This window comes from Oryza brachyantha, chromosome 10 (assembly GCF_000231095.2).
Source record: "Oryza brachyantha chromosome 10, ObraRS2, whole genome shotgun sequence".
NCBI classification, from domain to species: domain Eukaryota; kingdom Viridiplantae; phylum Streptophyta; class Magnoliopsida; order Poales; family Poaceae; genus Oryza; species Oryza brachyantha.
This window is the reverse complement of record NC_023172.2, coordinates 12,607,697-12,632,327: the sequence shown is the minus strand read 5'-3', so window position 1 is coordinate 12,632,327 and position 24,631 is coordinate 12,607,697. Positions and strand designations below refer to the sequence as shown.

The 24,631-nt window shown below is 37.6% G+C and overlaps 1 protein-coding gene and 1 non-coding gene across 2 annotated transcripts; one reads left to right on the top strand and one right to left on the bottom strand.

The window, feature by feature from the left end:
* Positions 1–4,432: 4,432 nt before the first annotated feature.
* On the top strand, positions 4,433–4,505 carry TRNAA-AGC. Its single transcript has one exon. It is a non-coding gene; the product is annotated as a tRNA-Ala (tRNA).
* Positions 4,506–18,361: 13,856 nt separating this feature from the next.
* Positions 18,362–23,276, bottom strand: LOC107305073. The gene is made up of 2 exons (XM_040528023.1): positions 23,219–23,276; positions 18,362–20,355 (listed from the first exon to the last, which is right to left on the bottom strand). Exons 1-2 carry the CDS (start codon positions 23,274–23,276, stop codon positions 18,758–18,760), a joined length of 1,656 nt encoding a protein of 551 aa, XP_040383957.1. The 3' UTR covers positions 18,362–18,757.
* Positions 23,277–24,631: the final 1,355 nt, after the last annotated feature.

The window sequence follows — 24,631 nt, the reverse complement described above, 5'->3', positions numbered from 1 at the left end:
GACCTAAAAGGAGCAGCTCATGCCGTCGAAGCTCGTGCCAGTGCTATTTAAAAATTTGTAAAAGACTTTTAAAAAATTAGTCACGTATAAAATACTATTTATATTTATATTTTATTATCTAGTAACAATAAAAATATTAGTTATAAAAGAATTTCAAATAAAACGAAGAGTCAAAACATTACATCTAAAATCTGAAAAATAATATTATTTTGGGACAGAGGTAGTACAAGAATTTGGACCCATCGAATTTAACAACTAAGTTAAAAGCCACAAACTGCAAAGAAATATATCAGATTTTATAGATTATAATAAGCTAGATTCTCACCGGTTAATTCGCAGAATCTTAAAAATCCCAATTGGTACATGTCCTTAATTTGTCATTACAAGTTTAGACTTCATATATAGGGTATGTAATATAAGTTGAGAGTTGCAAAATTAACATCCATGGAATTTGATTGTAGCACCTTCTAGTTAATTAAGTTAATTGCACTGCGGCGATGAAAAGTTTGATTTGCATTACGTTTGTCCTCCAGATTTCGAGCCCATATCGGTATCATGGTTTTTGATAAAATTCGATATTTGACTCCGTCGTCAAAATTCAACCGAAACTTGAACCAAAAAATAATTGATTGCAAGCCGCATCAAAACGTCAAACCACGAGAAAACAACGGCTAGTTTTCGTCGGTTTTGCGAACCTGACTGCAACCTTTTGGTAACATGACCATGACTCCATCTCCGTGAGAGTGGATATGAAGAATTTGATGGAAACAGTGTCTGATCTAGCTAGCTAGATTGGATCGACCGATTGAGCCATGAAAAGGACACTAATCCTGAAGAAAAAACTAATAATCTGGAGATGTCGATCGATCACACACTCTGTCACTAACTATGATCGTCGCCGGTCATTAGCATTGGATGATGGAAACGTATCGATCGATCGATGCATTAATTAGTTGAACCATCTGCATCCATCGATCTTCTCTGGTCCCTGTTAGCTTATATAGCTAGCTATGGATGCACATATATGGGACCATTCACTCATGCATCCATGCATAGTTGGAAAGCAAACTGCAGATCGATAGACGAAGCGCACGTGGATTATATTATTGTGGATACTTAGATGATACCCCGTGCGTTGCTGCAGGACGGGATATATAAATTAGGAGATGAGGTATTGTTGAAGTACAGACATTGAACTTATATAATGAGAGGGTAGTAAAATTATCTTGATGATAAATGGCTCTTACACAATTGAAATGTTTGTGTGAATTGTATAATCGTGTAATTATATGTCGTATCTTATTCCAACTGCAAAGTAACGTACAACAAATTCGATTGGGTGTTGATATAATAAATACATTCAGATAACAATGCAATTTGGATAAATTATTTCTGATAATAGAATTTGGACTAAAATATTGAAAAGCACCCGACGACGGCATCGGTAGGCGGATGGTGATAAAGGAGAAGTGGGCTAGGCTTCACGCGTCACAGAACGTCCATATTAGATCCAATGATTGAGATTTACAGGTGACGTGGCTCAACCACAATTCAGATTTGGATCTTAACTTTATAGAAAGAAGGGATATGTCTCTATTGTTTTCGCTTTTGTTTATGGTTATATGCTAAAATTTTAATTTTTAATCTTAATTCTGGAGTTGATTTTGAAGTTTTTTCACCGAAGTTAATTTTATGTCATTGGTTTTTAGATCGCTAAAAATACATATATGAAATTTTTATTCATAGATTATTTTTTATTTATAAATATATCGTTTGTTTTTTTCATAAGAAGCCCAAACAATCAACTCCATATTCATATATGTACGCATGGCCAGCTAGCTGTATGATAGTAGTAGCTACTAGCTAGTAGCTAGACAGTAGTTCAAATATTTGATCGGATGTCGGAAGGGGTTTTCGGACACGAATGAAAAAACGAATTTCACGGCTAGCCTAGAAACTGTGAGACAAATCTTTTGAGCCTAATTAATCCATCATTAGCATACGTTGGTTACTGTAGCACTTATGACTAATCATGGGCTAATTAGACTTAAAAGATTCGTCTCAAGATTTCTTAAATAACTGTGCAATTAGTTTTTTAGTTCATCTATGTTTAATGCTTTATTTAGGTGTCTAAAAATTCGATATGATTTTTTTGGAAAAAATTTTTGGAAACTAAATAAGCCCTTATTCTTTTGAAACGTATCTATAGGCATCGGTCGATTAGGACCTATCGTCAATCGCGGGTACATGCTTTTTTAGATAATGAATTATGTGTATGTGTATACCCTAACTAGCTAGGAGTATTAACTAAGCCCCATTTATAGCCTTCTTTCTGCTGTGAGAGTGATGACCTCATTGATTGCTTGAAATTAAGCTTACGAGAAATATGTTATTATTAAAACATAATTTGTCGGTAAAACATAATATGCCGATATAAAAGTAACCGCTGAAAAATAAACTAAGTATTTACAATTTTTTAAAACTTTAATTTTAATTTATAAGTATAAACAACAACGAAAAAACATCGTCTCACTAATTAGCTACGCCATGCGGACGTGTAACATTGGTCGTTATAGTTGGCTAATGATCATGGCGTGATATATATGATTGATATTAATGTACAAGTACAGCCAGTGTGTGTGAAAGTCTCAATTAGATGGACGTACTCAATGTTTCATTGTCAGTCTAATTAAATTAAGTACGCGATCCGCTGGTAGCTGGAGTAGATCGATGCATGACGCATGCATGGAGTGTGTACGATCGGAGAGCTACTTACCTGTCAGATGGGCCCGGCATGCATGATGCTAAATTAAATTAAGGTTAGTCTCAATGCAAGTTTTATGGGGTGTTATACACATTAAATAGGGTGTCACATTAGTAAAATTACTAATTTGACAGAGTTATTAAACGAGGGAGTTTCGTGAGATGAGATAGGAGTTTCATCCCCATAAAACTCATCTGGCTCGGTTAACTGGTTTATAGTCTTGGTAACTATGTCATGAAACTCTAGTGGCCAACAGTCGACGTGATATTGGGATGAAAACCTGTTTAAATTTTAATTTATAAGCTAGGGTCTAAAATAGGATGGGCTAAAATTTTATAGGTTTTTAAGCTAAAAATATTTAAGGTCTAGTAGATTTGTGAGATGGCCCGAAGGTCTTGAACTCTTGACCCAATATAACCGGTCTCCCCGATCAGAGAAAAAGAGAAGCAATCCTATGTGCCCATCTTTTTTGGTTTATCGAAGGAATAAGCAAAACAATATATTTATAAATAAAAAATAATCATGAATAATATTTTTTTATATACATGTTCTTAGCAATCTAAAAGCCCAGACCGTAAAATAAACAATAAAAAAAATCCAAAAATCAACTCTAGTTTTAAGATTAAAAAATTAAGTTTTGGTTTATAAGTATAAGATTAAAGACCGAAATGCTCCTTACTAATACTAAAACACTAATATTGTTGGGTGGGTAAGTAAAGAGTAATGAACTTTCTCGATTTTGAGAGGAAGGTTAGGTTCATATCGTTTTGAACGTTTTGGAAAATGACAAGATCACGAAAGCTCATATTTAGCTTTGATTTTATGTTATATTATATATAAGAAATAAATAAGTATTTAATTTTATTAAAGTTTTTTTAAACTTGTCCTATTGTTTTTGAACTAAATATTTTAAAAGTTATTAATAGTCAAAGTTTTAAAATTTGACCCAATCATATAAAAACGATATGAACTAGAGAAGTAAGAGGTCCAACATAGTTGATTAATTTTGGGAAAAGGGAGTATCCGTTCAGAGCACTTTGAATCAAAGATTTATCAAAGAATTTTGTAGAATTCAAATCATATGGGAATTTTCCCTATATAGCCATAGGCCATTCAAAACAAAGGATTTGAGTTTCTAATATCCTATAAAATTTCTACGGAGCGTCACAGTGTGCATATACTACTCCAACAGTTCGGAAAATTTAGTTTGAATCTCTCTCATTTCATCGCTTTATTTTTCCTAACAACTATTCCTGTAATTTCTATTTGTTTTGCAATTCCCTATTTGGCACTTGCATTCTCAAAATCATGTGTTTGTTTTTATTCCTCACATGTGTTTCAAAGGAGCCCTTAGTCATTTGGATCTACCTCTTTCAACGATGATTTGAAATATTTACTCAGATGCAACAAAACAACATCATCTAAATATATAATATTTAGTACTCCATCTACATATTTTTTATATGACATTGTTAACTTTTAGGTCTATGTTTGATCATTTGTTTTATTAAAAAAATATAGTTATCAATTATTTTATTATAATATGATTTATTATTATAGAAATTTTAAATATGCCTTATAATTTTGCATATCCGGATGATTTTAAATAAAATGGACGTTAAAACTTACAAAGTATAAATAAATTCAAACACTTAATTTCTCCAAAATGGGGATGTAGCTCAGATGGTAGAGCGCTCGCTTAGCATGCGAGAGGTACGGGGATCGATACCCCGCATCTCCAAATTTTATGTTTTTTATTTAAAAAATATCTACTGTGCTTGTGTTGGTTCAGTGCTTCAGTTGATGAATCTGAAATATTTTGCACTGCTGTTGCTACTAATTTCCTTCCTCCTGGGTTCTGGACATGAGGAAAACTATGAATATGAAGTACTCCTATCTTGCATTGTCACTAATTTACCTCTTCCTAGGCTCTGACTCTGAATATGATGAAAATTGTACTTAGGTTCTGCCAGTGGATGGATCTGAATTCTCCTCCTACCAATCATGTGTCACAGGCACCGCCTTAATTACTCATCACTGCACAAACCTTCCATGTCCAGTCCTGAAATTAAATCACCCATGCTCATCCGTTGATTAATCTGCACCTAGCGTACTACTAAGGCCACGTTCGTTACTAGATATAAGTTAACTTATGCCTTGATACAGAAAACATAGTAATAGATTAGTACATGATTAATTATTAAAAAAATATAAAATATATTAATATGATTTTTTAAAACAACTTTCCTATAAAAAATTTTTGCAAAAAATATACCATTTAACCGTTCGAGAAGCGTGTGCGTGAAAAATGGTAGAGATAAGTTATCTTAAAAGGGCTGCCGAACGCGGCCTAAGCTATCATGGCTCTTCCTCCATGTGCACAGCCAGCAATCCGCTTTGTGCATCGCCAACTTGCAATTCCATCGGTGAATGTGAATCGACAAGCTACTACAGGAGGCCCATGCAAAGTGCTAGTGCGTCCAGGGAGTCGCCGTCTTCTTTTTCACGAGGTTTTAGCTCATGATTGTAGGCTAAAAATTTGAATTTTGGAGTTAACTTTAGTGTTTATTCATTGCGGTTTATTTCTTAGCCGTTAATTTTAGATAACTAAGACCTAAGACTAAACCTAGCAGCTCATGCATATGTGATCATCTATATGATCATTTTGGATGACCATTCAAAAAACCGTCTCTATCCATATTATCTTGCACTCTAAGAGATCATCCATAATATATCATCCATATTTATTTTATTAATATTTCATATCCATCTACTCATGTTGATATTACTCTCTCCTTTTATGATTGGCTGTTGAAATATGGATAGAGGAGATAGAACATCCAAATTTGGATGACCTCTCTCAATTTGGTGGTTATCTATTTTTGCATGATGGGATGCATAATCTGTTAGAGCATGTTTTTCTCTTCATATCATCTATTTTCAATATAAATGATGGGATGCATGAGCTGCTGAGTTTGCTCTACAATGACTGTATAAAAGTTTTAATCATACATTATTTTTAATCGTTACGGAGCGGTTTCTTTTATACTTCTAAACAGCCAAAAGATTAGGCTGAATGAACCAACGAATTGAATGCACGGTCTCACGAGGGTGATATCTGTTTTAAAAATTAACACATCTATCAAATAGTCCAAACATACCATGTCTAGCTATAATTACCTACTATATATCTTTTCTGAGTCCGTACCATGAGTATAAATTTATAGCTCGCTTTTTGTTTAATTCTCCTCTAACCAAGTATAAATCCGATGTATCGGTTATTATAGCCGCTTACATCATTTTAACTAAGATATTTAAGATCAAGTGATCAGTAATAACCAAAACCAGGACACTAATAAGAAATCGACTGATCTGAGAATACTAGATCGATCAGTACTAATGTGAAGTGGTACTGTTCATCATACAACCCGAGTTGCGTTGGCAATGGCACGAATGATTAAATTCGATGACATTGTTATCTCTCTTTCTTAGGTTAACACCAAGCTGGCGATTCAATGCGCAACAGTAGGGGAAGGCGTACAATAATTAAGGGGATAAGAATAATTTGTGTGTTGCTAGCTGCTGGCAGTTAATTACTGGCTTGGAGTTGTAGCTATGGATCACGGCCTTCAGAGTACTGTCCTGGGATCTCCCTTTTGTCTGCCCAATGTAATAAAAAAAACACTGGTTATGAGAGAAATGACTCTTGTCTATATATTTATTAAGAAGCGAGTGAGATTTAAAACCTAGATCGGCTAATTCTCCATCTCGTAGCTAACGTAATCCAGATCGACTAGATCGACCATATGAAGATAAGCTGTTTGAGCTACAGCTGATGATAGGTCATAAGAAATGAATATAACTTTCATACCCATTGGTTAGTAGTTTAAAAGCTAATGTTGAGAAAAAATATGCCGCTGAAAAAAATAAAATCAACTTGAAAGTTAAGTTTCAAAATTCAAATTTTGCATGTGGCTAATAAACTAAGAACCAAACGTGAGACAATTATTCAGTGATTAGGATAACTTTTGTTGACAAAAAAAATTGCAGGGGAGAACTCTTTGAGATTTTTTTTCTGGGAATAAGCAAAAGACATACGTATCTTGTATTAAGACGAATAAAGTTTACAAGGAGCAGATAAAAAAGAAGGAAACAAAAGAAGGTAGAGGAGAGAAAAAAAATCAATCTCGCAATGTTCATGACCTGATGATCTGCAAGAAGTGGAAACTGCAAAAGGAGGTGCAATACTGTTGCAGTAGTGCTCTGTGATTGACAGTTACAGAACAGAAATACCACTGTTTTGCTTCAGGCTGATGAGAAGAAGTTGACATATATCACTGTTAGAGCTGACAAACAAGTGCCCGGACATAACAGTTGAGCGGCCGTCTTCGTGTGTGTGTCCGTGTTACTGTTGCAGGAGCACTATTATAAGACATTTTAGTCTTATCTAAATTTATCAATTAAAAAATATATATGATTTATATATATGTCTAGATTTATTAGCATCCATATCAATCTAGGCAATACTAGGAGTAGTATTGATTACAATTTACAACTCTTTCATGCAGCTGGCTGCGACATGTACAGCAATGTGAGTACATGCATGCCTGTGCAAGCTGAAACCTTTTCTGAAGTTAGATGGTGTTTAGATCAAGAAAACTTTTGGAAGAAGTGTCACGTCAATTGTTTGATCGGATGTTGGAAGTAGTTTTTGGACACGAATGAAAAAACGAATTTCACGTCTAGCCTAGAAACCGCGAGACAAATCTTTAGAGCCTAATTAATCCGCCATTAGCACATATTGGTTACTGTAGCACTTATGGCTAATCATAGGCTAATTAGGCTCAAAAAATTCGTCTCAAGATTTCTTCCATAACTGTGCAATTAGTTTTTTGATTCATCTATATTTAATACTTTATTTAGGTGTCCAAAAATTCGATGTGATGTTTTTGGAAAAAAATTTAGGAACTAAACAAGGCCTAAGTGATTGGGGCTTTCTTTCCGGGCCTTCCTGTAAAAAGACGCTCGATATGAGATAAATGACTCTCGTATTGGAACTTATTAAGGGGGTAGTGATGCTCGAAATCAGGTCAGCTAGCACGTCACCTTGGCTGCGTTCGTTTCTTCGATTTTCTTCAGATTTTTCCTTACTTTCTGAACTGTTAAGCAATGTATTTTCTAAAAAAAATTATATAAGAAGGTTATCATCTTATATTTAAAATATATTTTTAACTTCGTAAAAATTAATTTATCTTCTATATAATTATATAGACATCACAAAAGTCAGAAAATCTTTATCTTCGTCTTTATCTATAAAAAATACACAGCCACTTGTGGTGCTAGCAGGACAGGCCTGCCAATCCTGGAGTGATTTCCAAATTGGGCCTAAACGGGCAAACATTTCGAGATTTTCTGGATTCTGCATAGAGGCCCAACCCAGAGACATAGTTACCTCTGCAAGGCCCATATACAAAATTCATGCAAGACGCTAGTATCTTAAACATGTTTCATTTCAATGGCGAATATGATCCAATTTGAAGTTGCTCGTGTAGTTTCTTCTGCGCCGTTCATAAATTAGAATGGGTAAATTAGGAAGTTTGCTGATGGTACGCATTTTTATTTGACATAAATTGCTAAAATTGAAAAATACCACTGTTTGAAATTGTTGTTTGCCAGAACTAACACAATCAATTATCACAGTGCAAACTAGAGCCTCGTCCCACATGTCATTAGCAGAATGATGATACTTACCAAACTACGAATGAGCCAGCTAAATTTAACCTAAAAAGCGAGAGCTGTCACCTATCAGCATCAAGCTCCAGTATCAGATGATGGCGTCTGAAATGGTTTTGATTTAGACAAATGAAGCAATCTAGCTTCTCAACTTGTGCAACTGGGAAAGCACATGCTAAGCATATAGTTTTCAAGCAGCAAGCTTAAGATTTCCAGGGAGGAGGCAAGGCATACCCCAATTGTTTCTAAACAACCATTTCAGTTTCAGGTCATCTAATCATGTCGCCATTGATCGATTAATTAAAGATTTGAAGTATTCAATCACATCGTCTAATCTATGGCAGATCGAACTAACCAAATTAATTTTATCAGTTTATTACTTCACGCCATGGTTGAATATGTCTCCTCCTCCTAATGGTATACGAAATGCCGGCCTGAATTTTTCAATTTGGCCATGTTTGCTGCAGAGTCGACAGGTCAGTAGTACCTTCTGTTCTTCTTTTGTCAGGACTTCAGAAAAAACGTCAGCAGAGCAATTGCTGCTGCCGTCACTGCTGATCTGAATTTTGGCCAATGCTGAAAATTATTCAAGAACTCTGCATAGGTTTCAGTAGTTCTACGGTGTGAAATTACGGCCAATTAACACTGAAAATGATTCAAGGTGGACATGGTTCCATAAGAAACTAAAGCTGTCAAGTGCCCAATGCAACATATGTGAAAGATCAGTTTCTGAGCTTTTTTTAATATTCTTGAAAAGTACATCAAGGTATCAGAATTTTGTACTAAAATTTTTGATATCTCAGGCTACTTTTGAAAGATGATAAAAAAGAAACCCTCAGTTTTCTACTTAATTCAAAGATGTGCGAGTCTTTTGCGCGTTCCACGCAAAAGGTGAAAGTCCAGTTTAAATGAAATGACATAGTTACCAGAAGAACTGTCACTTTTTTACTGACTCCACGATGAACACGACAGTTACATCAGTTAAAAAAATAATAATTTACAGGTTGGTAGTAGATAAACATCCTAGCTGGTGCTAATAGTCTAGTAATAACAGCCTTGACTCCAAAGAAGCTTTCTTGCTTGACTTGCTAATGAAATGAAATGTATAATCTTAAGCTGTCAAGGTGCTGAAACGTAGCAATTATACATCTACCAAGTCAAGGTCAAGGGCCAAGCACACGGCAAAGCAAATACCGAGCAATTGTAGGGTTGAATCATAGTGCCAAGAAATCAATGATTTAAACAAAACAACAAGCGTCTTCTAGCTTTTAATTAATTTGCAGAACATATTCCAAGATCCCAATTTCCTGAAATTTGTAGTTTAGATTCATTTCATCATAAACCATAACCTGTCATGCAATGTTTGATTCAGAAGCATGGAGATATTCAGACAAGTGCTTTTTTTTTAGAGAAGGATATTTTTACCCGGGGTAACTCTCCGGTGCATTTTACTTGTAGTAGAAAAGGGGTATTTTTTACTTTGTTAATTACTTGATTAGCAGTATTTTGTAATTTTGTGTTTTTTTTGCAATAAAGATCCCAATAAAAAGAACAATATTACCTTTCCAATTTCTACTGCACCTAATATTATTAATAGTATAATTTAATCACAGCCATCCGATAAATAGATCAACGGTATAGATTAAATTCTACTACCACCAGTAAAATGCACCGGAGTCGGCTTTTTTTACCCGGCCTCTATATCCAACCGGATATATGCAGCCATTTTTATTTTAATTTGGAAACCTAGCCTCTCAAATACCCAATCAGAAATTTATGCTCCTATGAAGATTTGAACCTAAAAACTTAGGTGCTACTCAAATCGCTACAACTATAGGCTACATGCCTTTTTTACGATTCAGACAAGTGCTAAAGCTAATTACACGCCTAGTTCCAATAAATTCTCTAATAGAACTAGTGCTCTACCACTGCGAACCTTTTTCTTAAAAAAGAACTGTTAATCGAAATTTGTGCTCGAAGAAGAAGAAGATGACATGCTTTCCCAGAGACAAATTAACCGTACGATTATTCTCTGTAAGTACCAACCTAAGTACAGTCATCGTACGATAACACCACAAACACTTGCAATCCACTGAATTTGTGATGCTGCACACATGAAAACGAAGCAGACCGATCTATCTGACTCTGATCAATGCACACCTCACTGCATATGACGGCATTTTGGCGACGACGCAGGTGACCTCATTCTGCATCTCGTTGTTGGTCTTGTCTGACCTCGTGCAGGATGACTTGAACAAATCGATGTCTAGCCTTGGCAATATCTTCCCGGCAAAAAAAAAAAGTCCGTCTATTGATCAAACTTTTGGTAATTTTAATTTCATCAATCAAATCTGGTCACTGCCTTGGATGATAATTTGAAGTCATGCACACAAGTCAAAATCTCATACACGCTCTCTCTCCCAAGCCCCCATGCATTACACACGTGTTTGATGGAAGAAAAAAGTCTCAAACGTTTGATCCATAGTAAAAGTGAAAAAAAAAACCTTGGCAATATCCTGGAATAGTAGAATTGGCACCACAAAGTCTGCACATCATCATCCATATTGCACTGTCCACTAGCACTATGAATGGGTCTCAGATCTCAGTAATCTCACTGATTGCATTGATGTCTTGTAGTAAAGTAAGATGACCAGGCAGCAAAGCAACAGTTAGGTTAGGTAATTGCATGTGCTTAGGTGCAAACCTGCCTGCAGCTGCAAATTTTAAGTGTAGATTGCATAAGGTGGTCAGAATGAAGTGGCTAGTTTTCCTAACTAAATGGTCAACTGTATTGTCTGAAAAGGAAAGGGTTATTTGAATAGCAGTAATTTATCTACACCTTGATGTTTGTCAAAACTATGTGACTTTAGATATATACCAGTTATGAAACTTGTTGCACTTGTCTTCCTAACCTGTTAAATCTAGCCTGCATATGTAATCCCTGTGCCCCAAAAATACTCAAAACCATCTGAATCACATGCCACTAATTTTCAAGTTTTGGGAAATACATAATGAACCCATTGTGGAGCTGTCTGCCGTGCAGGTTGGATTTGGAGCTTCTAACATGTGCTAACCTGTCATAGGCAGCATGTCCACCTCACAAGATCAGTGCTCTGAACAGAGCCAGTAGATGCGCAAGTTAAAAAAAAAATTCCATCCATTGATCTTTCTTGTCAGTTACTCTCTCTGTTACTAAAAAGAAAGTTACTCCATCAATTCCATAAGACTTGTTGACCTTACATATATTTATTCATTGATTATTGTATATAGTTTGTATATATATCTAGATTCATTATTATATAGAGAATGCTAGAAAATCTTATATTGTGGAGTACTAGAGAATGCTTAGACAAATTAATAGTCCTGAAAAATAACCTAGATGGGAGGGTGGTTGTCGGGCTGTAAAATGGAAATAATTTAAATGAGGGGTAATTAGAGTGAAAAATGGTACTCTAGAATTACACTCTTTAGTGACAAAATTTGTCATAGAATTACACTGTTTTAGGGATGGAGGGAGTACTCTTCTAATTTTTCCAAAAAAAAAATGGTTTCTGCACGTTCGGTAGGTTGTAAGGCCATTCTTAGCGGGTAGTTTCATTTCATGGTTTCCAGTAGCGCCACATCATCAAAAGAGGTTTGAATTGATGAATGCAACAAAGGCTTCTAATAAACAGTGTAATTTTGCGATTTCATATGCCAACCATATAATTTAACTTTTAAACTGTGTTGTGAAATAATTTGCTTATAGTGAGGCTTCATTTTTGTTCCAACTCATATAATGAAACAATTCAGTCACAATGAAGCTTCATTATGTTTCCAATGCATAGATAAGTTCGTATAGCTTCATATAGATGAAATACATTCCTTCTATATCCTCATAAATTTCTTGACAAGTCATCAATTCAGCTTATGTGTCATATCATTTAATCAGATTAAAACTCTTATAAAACCTATACTGGGAATAGTCTAATCTATGGATTATCGCTTCCATGCTTCCCAATATCCTAAATACACATTTTTTTACAAAAAACTTCATCAACATTCCTTTTTTTTTGAAAAAAAAAATCAACTTATGAACTTCCAATATTTAATTCATTAATTTGTGCCCTCAAATACATAATGGTCATAAACTCATTTTCATCCCCAACCCATCGTCCATCAACTATTGAGAACGTTCCCATGGCTCACATGGTTAATTATTAATTATATGCATGCACCCAAGGTGAAAACCGATTGATATACTCTCTCTGATCATAAACAGAACTCCTAATGCGATATGAAAGTAAGTTTTCAAATAAGAGGATGTATGTACAGATCGAAAACTAAGCTTTGTGGAGTGCAATATAATCTAGGTTGATAAAAGACTTTCACTATCATCATCTCATGGTAGTCCAAGAATTAATGTCCATCTGTCGCCGGCTTTTCCTATTCATTTTGATGGGAAACTATCAGCTCCTGTGCTTGTCTGCTTGACTAACTTGACTAAGGGTGTTTAGTTCGTGATTTTTTTTATTTGGGTGTTACATCGGATGTTTGATCGAATGTCAGAAGACTATTTCGATGACTAATTAAAAAACTAATTACATAGGGTGTCAGGAAACCACTTGACAAATTTTCAAGCCAAATTAATCCGTCATTAGCACATGAGTTACTGTAGGAGCTATGGCTAATCATAGACTAACTAGGCTAAAAAATTCACCTTGCAAATTACTTCCAAACTGTGGAATTAGTTATTTTTTGACTATATTTAATGCGCTATACATGTGTCTAAATATTTGATGTGACGGGTGAACATAATTTTTTTTTGGAACTAAACATGGCCTAGCTAATTGTGGAAAATTGGAGGCCAAGAATTTCAAAGAATAACCGAGAAAAAAGAGGCTCAAACATTGCTATTGATGTAGCTCCAAAGTGATTTTGATCGTCCGGGGAATTTGAGGTTTGGTCTGAAAAATAACTGATTCGTTGCCAGATAGGCTATATACCATGAACCGACATGCTTAATCAGTGATTCTTAGCATATCATTCGAATCATTTACTAAAACATTTATCCTTAAATATATATATGTCCAAGTCAACTACATGTAGATCACACAATCTTGTTAATTAATTCGTTGTCTCAATACAGACAGCGTAATCTGCCGGCTCATCCATGATTTTGAGAAGAAAAATAAAATAATTTCTGACGTATAGTGACCTTTGTTGGGCCAATCAAACGAGAAGTGATATGGAGGATCTTTGACTTATCAAAAAGAGCAAAAAAGTTTTCCAAGATAATTGTGTTCAGTTTAGTACTTTGGTAGGTCTGTTTTTGCAGTTAACGAGATCTGTAATCACATGTTCAATCCCAACAACACCTACACCATACAAAAAAATGAAATTATAACATTAAATTATGGGGTTTAGGAATCAAGTAAAATTCTCTAGTTGCCACCTAAAAATTATAGCATATATACAGATACCATTAGTAACTTAGTAAGGGTATATATATATAGTCTCATGCATGATTGATAGAGGACCACATAGCTAACCTTTTGCTATCAGCAAGATAGAAATTTTGAAATGTGAGGAGGGAGACCAATAAGACTACAGTTTCTTCAACCACTAGAGCATGGTAACATGGACTAAACCAGTAATTAACCTGACTGGATTAGTACCAAACAAGTCTGATGGCAGAGTGGTAACCACAAGGTTGTCACTACTCACAAGTGAAGTGAACCCCAACAGACAGATGAAAAGAAAAAGGTAAATTCATTGTCACCCGAAAAAAGTTGTTACCATCACAAGGCTTAAGTGGCAGAATGAAGTCAATAGTCAACTTAAAAAAATAGTGGCCAGGTCAAGAAAGACTATGGTTTTTAAGACAAGGAGATAAGGCTGAGCAAAGTAGTAGCATGCAACCTAATGGTTCCACATCAGACTGTTTTTTACTGCTGACAATATTCAGACAATCCAATCCAAAGTGAAATCTTCCTTTTTTTTTTCTTGTTAGAGGAAAATGAGAGGAGTAAAATTATCTTCCGGTGCATTTTACTATAGTATAATTTAATTCATATCGTTGATCTATTTTTATTGGACGACTGTGATTAAATTATACTACTAATAATATTAGGTGTAGTAGAAATTTGAAGGGGTAATATCGTTATTTTTATTGTGATCACTATTGCAAAAAGACAAAATTAAAAAATACTGCTAATCAAGTAATTAACGAAGTACAAAGATACCATTTTTTACTGGTAGTATAATACTACTAGTAAAATCCACCGAAGAGTTGACCTATTTTTAATTGTCCAACAAAACTTATCTTTTTTGTGAGATTGGAGGATGCATCCACATCAGGCTCTGCCACTCACTCCATGCCAATAGCCACTTTAAGGTAAACTAATGTCATGTGGTTTTCAGAAATCAGAATCCAGAGTAATTGGAGTGCTTACTCCACCTGTGCAGTTCGCAACAATATTGCAAAGTAAAGGGATTTAGTGCAGCTTAAGTTAACCTCTTCATTCGGCTGAGATGCCTTGAGCTAGCCAAGAACAGTGATTTTTCATTACATTAATCAACTGTAAACAATGTTTACACTTACATAATATATATTTATCCACTTACTCATTTGTTCAGAATGAGTTTTTGTTCTTTGCATGGTAGTGATACAGAATGATGTGTGATTCTGTATCAGCCCGATTCCTTTTTGACCTTTTTCTTTTGTTTTCTGATGCCAATTGGATACTCCACTGTAAAAAGTTCGATCAGTGAAAGCAAAAGGGCATGATAAGCCCCTCAGCAAGTGCTACTGTTTATGTAAACAACATCAAAATAGTCTTATTCATGTTGGTTTGGTGAGTTGGTGTCAGCAACACTGAAAAACTGACAAGTGAGATTTAATTTCCAGTTTCTAATTACTTTCATAAATAATGTGTAAACTTGAATAGTATAAAATATATTATTTCTCCCTTCATTAGAAAAGCTATCATTTCTCTCATCATGTTCAACGAAAAAACATCTGTCCATCCTTTCGCTTCCCCTTATGGTTATAAACCAAAATTTGAATTTTTAAACTTAATTTTAAAATTGATTTTGGTTTTTTGCTAAAGTTTATTCAGCCTCTGCTTCTATATCGCTAAAAATATGTATATAAAAGTTTTATTATAAATTATTTTTCATTTGTAAATATGTCGTTTGACACCCCAATCGGAATCACAATTCCTTTTTTTTCTCTGAGACTGATGCCAGAATTGGGTTTTGAAAATCAAGTTCAGATGGGAGCGGCATAAAGGAGAATGAAAAAAAAAAGACACTAGATATAGCAGGAATGTGATGGTGCCGTGCAAGTTGCAGAGTATGGTGCACAAAATATCTGAAAATATCTTCCCAATGCAACAAGGCAATATCTTCAGGGGAATATTCATTTGGCATGCTGGTAGGAAATCCTAATCACCTCTGCATTTTTATCTGTTCTTTCTCTTTACGTAGACAGCCATGTATACTTTACTGGTGCCAAAAAAAAAAAAAGAGAAAGGATTCCTTCAAATGCATCACAGTTGATTGTGAACTCCACCCTGAACAAATTAATCGGTGATACGTACTCCCAGTTCTGTAAAAAAAAAAGAGAAAGGATTCCTTCAAATGCATCGATACTGTAGTTTTCATTACTAATCACCAAATTACATCCTGAAATGAGTCATTTGGTATATAAAAGGGTTTGCATTATATTTGTGAGTAAAGTACTGTATGGATATCTTAAACCTATTTGCTTCGAAGTTGATTTAAAAACAATGGTCAAAGTTCAACTACGTTCGGTCAAAACCAACAAGAATTATCGAATGGAGTGAGACTAAGGCATAATTTGAAACTCAGGAATGTCACAAGAATCGTTCCAGTTTCTATAGAAAAAACAATATTCTCCATTTACTACGAAATTCTTATTCTCTAAAACAAGCACAACCAATTGAAAATGATTCACTGAGGGTTCTTCTCTCAAAAATAGCTTCCCTACATTGAACAATTGAAATTTTTCATACTAATCCGCAAAACTTATGACTTCCATGCAAACAAGGAAAGGTGAAAACGGCTCGGATATGGACGAAAACTAGCTATACTACTTACTACATTTGTCTTCATTTTTTTCAATCGAAAGAAACAAATACCGAGGATGTGAACCAAAACGAATACCTTGAATCCGAAAAAGAGTTTTTTTTGTTAGGATCAGAAGAGGGTTTTTTTGGATCCCCTGCAGACATAAGTTGTTGAGACAATGGCATGATCTATAGCAGAGAAACCCCTAGTGGAAGCACTGTCAGCACACAGGTGGCTGGCTGGTTGCATATAAGAAAACCTGATGGAACAGGCTAATTGCATCACTCCTAGGCCTTGCTGGTTGCCCTACTCGTTCTTAGGTGCAAAGCCCTATGATTATGATCTGCACCAACCCTCCTTTGTGTGTCTTCCACCCGACACATCCAAAGGTGAAAGAAGGAGAAGCTTCATTTCTACTGAGAGCTCTTTGATTGATCTAATCCTACTGATTGATTGAGTACTGCTCTGCCTAACAAGGTTGCCATCTTAATGCCAGCAGCTGAATTTGCAGGTTTCTTGTGTAGCCTCTAGGCATGCACTTGGAGAAATGGTTGAGTTAACAAGTTACTATGGGAGAGCTACTGCTTGATTTCTCTTTTCTTAATAAAGAACTTCTTAAGTTACTATTGGGAAGCTACTCCTTGATTTCTCTTAAAAAAACTTCTTAACTTACTATTGGAGAAATCTTAATATGGTGCGGGCACCAATGTGATCAGTAATGAAGATGTTCTTTCCATGTATATTTTTTATATTAGGACAAGATTCGGTCAAATATTTTAAATTCAAACAACCAATTTTATATCATAATAAGTTTATGATATTATAATAGTAATTTTCCAGGCAAATGTTAGAAATCCATTCATATAATTTACTTTGCTTTTAAACTAAGCATTTGAGAAAATACGGATGGTCAAAAAATTAGAAGTTTGACCGACTAGAACATTAATTATTTTTTAATAGAGGGAGCATAAGGTAATGAATCATCCGAGTCTATTGTAGACGGTATATGGGCGGGTGTTACCTTTTATTGGATTATAAATAATTTTCAAAAAGAAACAACCTGGATTTGAGCCATTTATACCACGATTTGTTCTCCATGATTGAGGTAAAAGAACTTCATATAACCTTACAGACTTGCCAATAAAAATATGGTATTTTCTTCAATTTTTTATTTGATACCGTTGACTTTTTAATCTATGTTTATTCCTTTGTCTTATTAAAAATTTACCTAGTTATTAATTATTTTGTTGTGATTTGCTTTATCATCAAATAAACTTTAAGAATGATTTATAAGTTCACATATTTGCTTTAGAATTAAATTGAAAAAACGGAGGGAGCATTTCTTGATAGGGCGACAATGTGCACACTCTCTGCAATACTGCCTGCCTTTTTCCCATCCGAATTTTCTGATTGCTAGTGGGAAAAGACAAAAACACAGACAGCAACAGCATCATGCAACTAGTCACACACACATACAAATTGTCATGCTACAGGCAACCCAGCCATAGTCAATGAGGCAGATACATGATAATGTACGGATGTACTTAGAAAAACAACATGCTATTTTCACCATGATTAAGCATAAATTAGACCCAAATATATCACATAAATAAACTGCAAACCATCCAAGAAACAATAATTCGTTCAGAATCACATAAGTTCTGTAGCTTCAATCGACTTCGAGAACATTATGCCAAGCTCATGCTTACCACTAACCATCTGAATATATTTGGAAAATATACACTTCCCCAGAAATCAAGCATGATCACAAGCACCTAACAAGGAAAGAAATTTTTCAAAAAAACCAAGTGTTCTTGATTACCTCCATTAATTCACAAAGGGTTCAAGTTAACTGCATTAATCCCCTAGGCAGAGGGGGATCAAGGCACTCAAAATGCAATCATAATCTTGCATGTGCAGTCATGCAGATTCAATCTAACTCTACCTTTTTTTGAAGCCTAATCTAAATTATCTAATCTACTGCTAGTAGCAGTAATTTTGGATGATCAAGTGCATGGTTAATTAGTGCATCAAACCGCTGCACAAATTAACCATGGTCACTTGCTCACTGCACTGCACTGCACACTTGTAGCTTTTAGCTAAGCTTACTTCTGTACACCGCCGGCCTTGCATGCACGCATGCACGGCCGGGGCACGCCGCCGGCGAGCGGCGGTGGCGCCGGGGGTTTAGACGCGGATGAGAGGGCGGCGGCGCTGCAGCTCCAGGGCCTGGCGCTGCTCGGACTCCTGGCGCTGCAGGCGCAGCTGCTCGTGGTGGCGCCGGATGAGGCTCTCGGCGCGGCGCATCAGCTCGTCGTTCTGCATCGCCGGGAGCACGTCCCGGGTGCGCCAGGGCTGCCTGGCCGGCGGCGGGGGAGCCCGGACGTGCGGCGGCGACGGCGGCGGGGTCATGTTGGTCGCCGTGGCGGACTTGCGTATCTCCCTCCTCCGCGCCACGGACGCCTCGGCGGCGCGCTCCCGCTGCGGCTGCTCGCCGGTGGCCCACGTCTCGCTCTTCCGCACGGTCACCGGCCGCGCCCGGCCGCTCTGCAGGATGGTCTGCCACATCGATTCCATGGAGACGTCGTCGGCGGCGCCGCCGTCGGCGTCTGGCTTGGTGTTGGGCTCGGTGGTGGTGGCGACCGTGATCGCCCACTCCTCGCCGGGTTCCTTCACGACGCCGCGCGGCTTGGACACCGGGGCGGCGATGGTCCGGCTGCTTGGCCATGGATCCTCGACGGCGACGGGCTTCTTGATAGCCTTCTTGACCTCCGGCGCGGCGATGGTCCACCTGCTTGGCCATGGGTCCTGGACGACGACGGGCTTCTCGACGACGGCCGGCTTGGCCTCCGTGGTGCAAGCGAGAGCGAGAGCCCAGGCAGACCACTCGTCCTCATCGACGAGGGGCTTCTTGGCGTCGGCCGGCGTAGCCTCCTCGACGAAGGAGGACCAGTCTGGCCACTCCACCTCGACGACGGACTTCCTCATGTCCGGCTTGGCCGTGGCCTCCGCCGTGGAGGCGAGGTTCCAGGTTAGCCATTCCTCCTCGACGAGGGCCGGCTTCTTGACGACGACTTGATCCGGCTTGGCCTCCGCCGCGACGGTGCTTCTCGGTGTCTCCACCACCCCAGCCGACGCCTTCCTGACGCGCGGGCTGTCCGGCCTGGCCGTGGCCTCCGCCGCGACGGCTCTGACCGGCGCCTCCCCGCCGGCCGACGCCTTGCGGACGCGCGGGTGGTTGGTGCCCCTCTTCGCCGCTCTCTCCTCCCGCGGCTGCTTCTTCTTCTTCTTCGCCGCCGCCACCGCCGCCGTCGTCGTCACCACCACCGGCGCCGCAGCGACGGCGTCAACGAGGTCCGCCACAACGTCCGGCACGGCAAACAACACGTCGTCACGCCGCCCCAGCGATAACGTGTACAACCCCATGTCCACGCCGTCTCCCCCGCCGCCGCCTTCCGCGACCCCATCACCGGCGGCGGCGGCCGTGTGGCCACGGTACGACGAGACGAGCCAGAGAACGATTACATTCGCCGCGGCCCACAGGAAGCAAGGCGACGAGAACACGCCAGCAGACGAGGAGGAGGAGGAGGACGCATACGCGTCAGCTGCCGCCGTGGCCGCGACTATGGCCACGACGACGGCGGCGGCGCCGGCGCCAGCGGCGGTGAGCAAGTACAACTTCATGGCTGCGTCTGCGTGTGGTTGGGTCGGTCGGTGGGGTGTAGCGAGCAACCGCCGAGGCCGCTTATATAAGGGCTGAGTGGTGATAAAGGCACATTTCTTTTCTTATATAATTTTGGATTTGGACGATATATATCTCCAGTCAATTTCTTAAGGACGGTAAAATTGTTGTTTAGATTTTTCACGGACATGATTGTTAAGCTATTGTTGTTTATTAAGCAATAAATTTCTTTGTCTGATATCTATACTACTATAAAAGCTATAAAAGCTACAGTGGTGTGGCAGCGAATTTGTCTTCACCATCTACTCCTATTGTATTTTTATAATTTACTCCCTTAACTTCGTAATATTAAAAATCAATTAAATCTAGATGAATATCCATATAAAATCAAATTGATATGGATATTTTTCTTTTTTTCTAGAAATAACATAATATGTTTTTTCCTTTGCAAAGTACATGTATTCAGCTAGTTTCTAGAGGAAACTTTTAACTTTGTTAGTATTAGTTAGCAATTTTATATCATGTTTTCTACTGTAAAATTTGATATTCTATGAGATACCAAAATTTTGGTACAAAGATATGCTTTATTAATGATAGTAACATTACTAATTAGTTATACCATTGGTTTATACTCTTAAATAGCTGAAAATCACTTGATACTTCGATCTCAGATATCTCAAAGGAGTCTAAACTCGGCTCATTTTTGGATCAATTTTTCGTATCGCTTTGTGGCGGTGCAAGGACCTTGAAAAAAAATATTTGAAGTAAAATTTGAAATTTGAAGATTTGGGTGTGCGAACAGCTGCTGATTTTTTTTTTGTTTGCGTTTGTCGAGTGGAGATTTAGTATATCCATCTCTGATTGGATTTGGGGATCATTTGGTTTACTACCAGATTTTACAAGATTGATTTCTATCCTGTAATTTAATTTTCATGCCATGAAACAGGGTGCCAATTTGATGGCCCAATTTTAGCGTGGCATTAAGCTTATGGAGGGCAAATCTGTTAACAAATTTGTGACATTCTTCTTTTTTGGAAAGATATATCCTTCATTTCATTTCCATACAAAGCAGCTCGAAATAATTCTTTTTACGTATCACTGCATACAAGAAATCTTGTACATGTACGTACTCGTCCATACTGAGTCATTGATAGCACTGCTTTTCAGTCTTGAGACCAGCGGTAGCTAGTGACGAATTAGATACTTCGATAGTATACTAGTATTAGGCCCATCTAGAACACATATATATAGTGTAGTATTGTAATATTGTAACAATTTGCACACTTGAAAGGAGACATTAATAATTTGATTTAAGAATTAGTGAAATCTTAAGAGGCATTCTAGCATAAAAAATTTAGAACCAAGAGTGACATTTGTACCATACCGGAAAATACTACACCTACCTATGCCGCATTCGGCAATGGGGTGTAAGTTAACTTATCCCGGTACGAAAAACGTAGTAATAGATTAGCATATGATTAATTAATTATTAATTATTAAAAAATATAAAATAGATTAATATGATTTTTTAAAACAACTTTCCTATAGAAATTTTTTAAAAAATATACACCGTTTAGCAGTTCGGAAGCGTCCACGCGAAAAACGAAGGAGATAGGTTAACTTATCAGTCTAGCCGAACATAGCCCTAGAGCATCTCCAGTACCTTTTTAAATCTCACTTTGCCACTGTTTAACATTTTAAAAAGCGTGCGTGCTAAAAACGAGAGAATATAAGTTATTAAGAGGTGCAAACGAATGCAGCCTTAGATAAGAGTCCATGGTCATCTCGTGACGGTCGGTCAAATGCGAATCCATCAAAAGATCGATACGTGTTGTATTTACCTGAGAATTTTTCAACCAGCAAAACCTAGTGGTACAACAGGGTATTGCTTAAATCAACAGTAATCTGCTCATGGAAAATACTATGAATTGCACAGCATGGAACCAGTCACCGCTATAATTAAAGAATGCATACGACTGTATTATAATTACCGTGAGTTAATGTAATATGATTACACGTAAGACTGACTTGTAGAAAAAAGATCAAACAGAAAAGAAAAGGGAACACATCTGCCAAGTTGTCAATAGAGATTTGGGCCACAAAATTTGCAGTGCTAATTGTTGATCGTGCAGAGGTGGCAAGATTGTCAATCAAGGATGGTCATTTCAGAAAGCTACCATGGATTGCTGACTTCATTTCAGTGCATTTATTTTAAGCCGGATTTGCTCGCTTTTTCGTCACCATCCCAGTACAAATGACAGTTCATACTCTTATCATCCTACCTATCCAGAGTTGGTACCCATCTGTTTGGCTTATTTCAGAAATAATCAAAACGACATATTTGTAAACGAAAAATAATTTATAAATGAGATTTTTATACACGTGTTCTTAGTGATCTAAAACTCAACGATGAAAATTAAACTACGATACAAAACCACAAAATCAAGCTAGGAAGGAAGTATGTGTGTATATATAACTAAATTAGTTGTGCCAATTTTTTTCACTCAGTGTCAGCACAGTGAAACTTAACCACCACAGATGAAACCAGCAACCACAGGAAAATTAAATTATTGGAGTAAATAAATTAACCCAACTAAAAGTCTGAAACTACTTATGCATGGATTGTCTCCTAGCTACTCTCATAGTCAATGGAGCTGGAGCCCCAAAGCTGGAGCAGCTAGCACCAAAGCAGCACACAAGGTAGTAGTACTACTACATGTCGCCCTCTAATGATCCCATCTTTATTTTTCTTTTTATCTCCTTGCAAGTTTCTGCTTGCTTTTGCTTATCAAGAAGCATTCATGGGTCCCATGCCCTAATCCATCTATCCATCTAAAATATCTATCTAAAATGATCTGAAGTGCATGCATGCAGTAGCTAGCTTGGCTGAAAGCTAACAATGAAAAAGGCGCACAAATGCAGCAGCAGAAATATTCCTCTGTGCTGATGAGATTAAATTACATTACCTGTGAGGCTGTTAGTGACAGCCTCGTAATCAATTGGTCGGAGCAGTTCTCTGCACATGGGTAGCACTACCTCTGCTCCCCATTTCTCCCACTAACTGGCGAGCATTTCGCTTTCTGCACTCTGTAATCCATCATGTTTTGCATCTTCCACCTGAGAGTACATAGCTTCTAGGAGCTTAGATTAACAAGGAATATAGTGTAATAATACAGTAATTAATATTTCTGTCCTTACTAAATTATACCTTGCATCAGAGTTACATGACCAAATGCGAGTTTGCTTACACAAGCACTAATCATATCTTTGCAAAGGAATCTTGCATGGAGCTTTCCCGCAGTATATGTTACAGACACACAGCTAGAGCTAGTCCATTTCATATGAGATTGGTTGTGGCAGACAAGAATGCTAAGTCCATTTCATACGTACTGCAGGTCGAGTGCTACGTTTCACCTTCATCTCGAAGATCAACTTAGTAATCATGCACAAATCCATTCAATTAACTCTTCCAGCCAATGCAGATTTCCATTTACATGGAGGCAATTTCCACTAGGAAGGAAAGCTCTAGAGCCAACGGCTGTTAATAACCTGAACAACAGTAACCAGTTTCGAAGCAATAGGAGGATGATATAGCTGACATTCTTGACAATACATCCTTTGAAACACAGCAGTTTTTTTCACGGCTTATGCAGCAACTAAACCTGTTTATGTGAAAGCATGACAATTTCTGTAAAATTCATGTGTTTCTGAGACGGCCTAATTTGGTATGAGCATCCAACCCTTTCTGCCGACTGTCTACTTGCAGATCAGAAAGAAAAAAAAAACAATCACTCTGAATAAAGGCTAAAGCTACACACCAAAAGGGGAGAAGAAAAAAAAAAAGGATCAAGCATGCAGCCATGGCGTCATGGCGATGTGCCAATGGCTTATCAGGTATCACGAGCTAACGGCTACCATGCCACCAAGCACCTATCATGCATCCTGGTACAACACTGTTGCCTACTTGCCTGCCTAGCTACTGCATGCATGCTACTTTTGCCCAAATACTCGAGTCTTTTCTGCCATGACAGGATCGGTCTGGGAGAAAGGGGACGCTATGTATGGGCGTATCTAAGGGTGGTCTCGATAAAAAAAAAAACTAATCTAAGTCATATATATATATAAAGACAAATAAATCTTATGAAAAGGAAAAAATTTTTAATAATATGTGACAATGATATATATGGATATATTGTATTTTTGGCATGATATATTTATGATATTTTAAAAACTATGTAAGTTAAACCATCCAAACATAAGATCGTAGATACGCTGCCAGATCGATGGGATCGTACCGGACAAAATGCGGTGGGCGGCGGCAAGGTGACGGCTCCGGCGGCCGGCCGGCCGGTTTTCCGGCCCAGTGGAGGGGAGCTGGG

Coding starts and splice junctions, on each gene's coding strand:
- LOC107305073 (XM_040528023.1), bottom strand. CDS start 23,276: ATGTGCAGAGAACTGCTCCGACCAATTGATTACGAGGCTGTCACTAAC. Junction 20,356..23,218: donor TGTCACTAACAGCCTCACAG/GTAATGTAATTT, acceptor AAATTATATAAG/AAAAGAAATGTGCCTTTATC.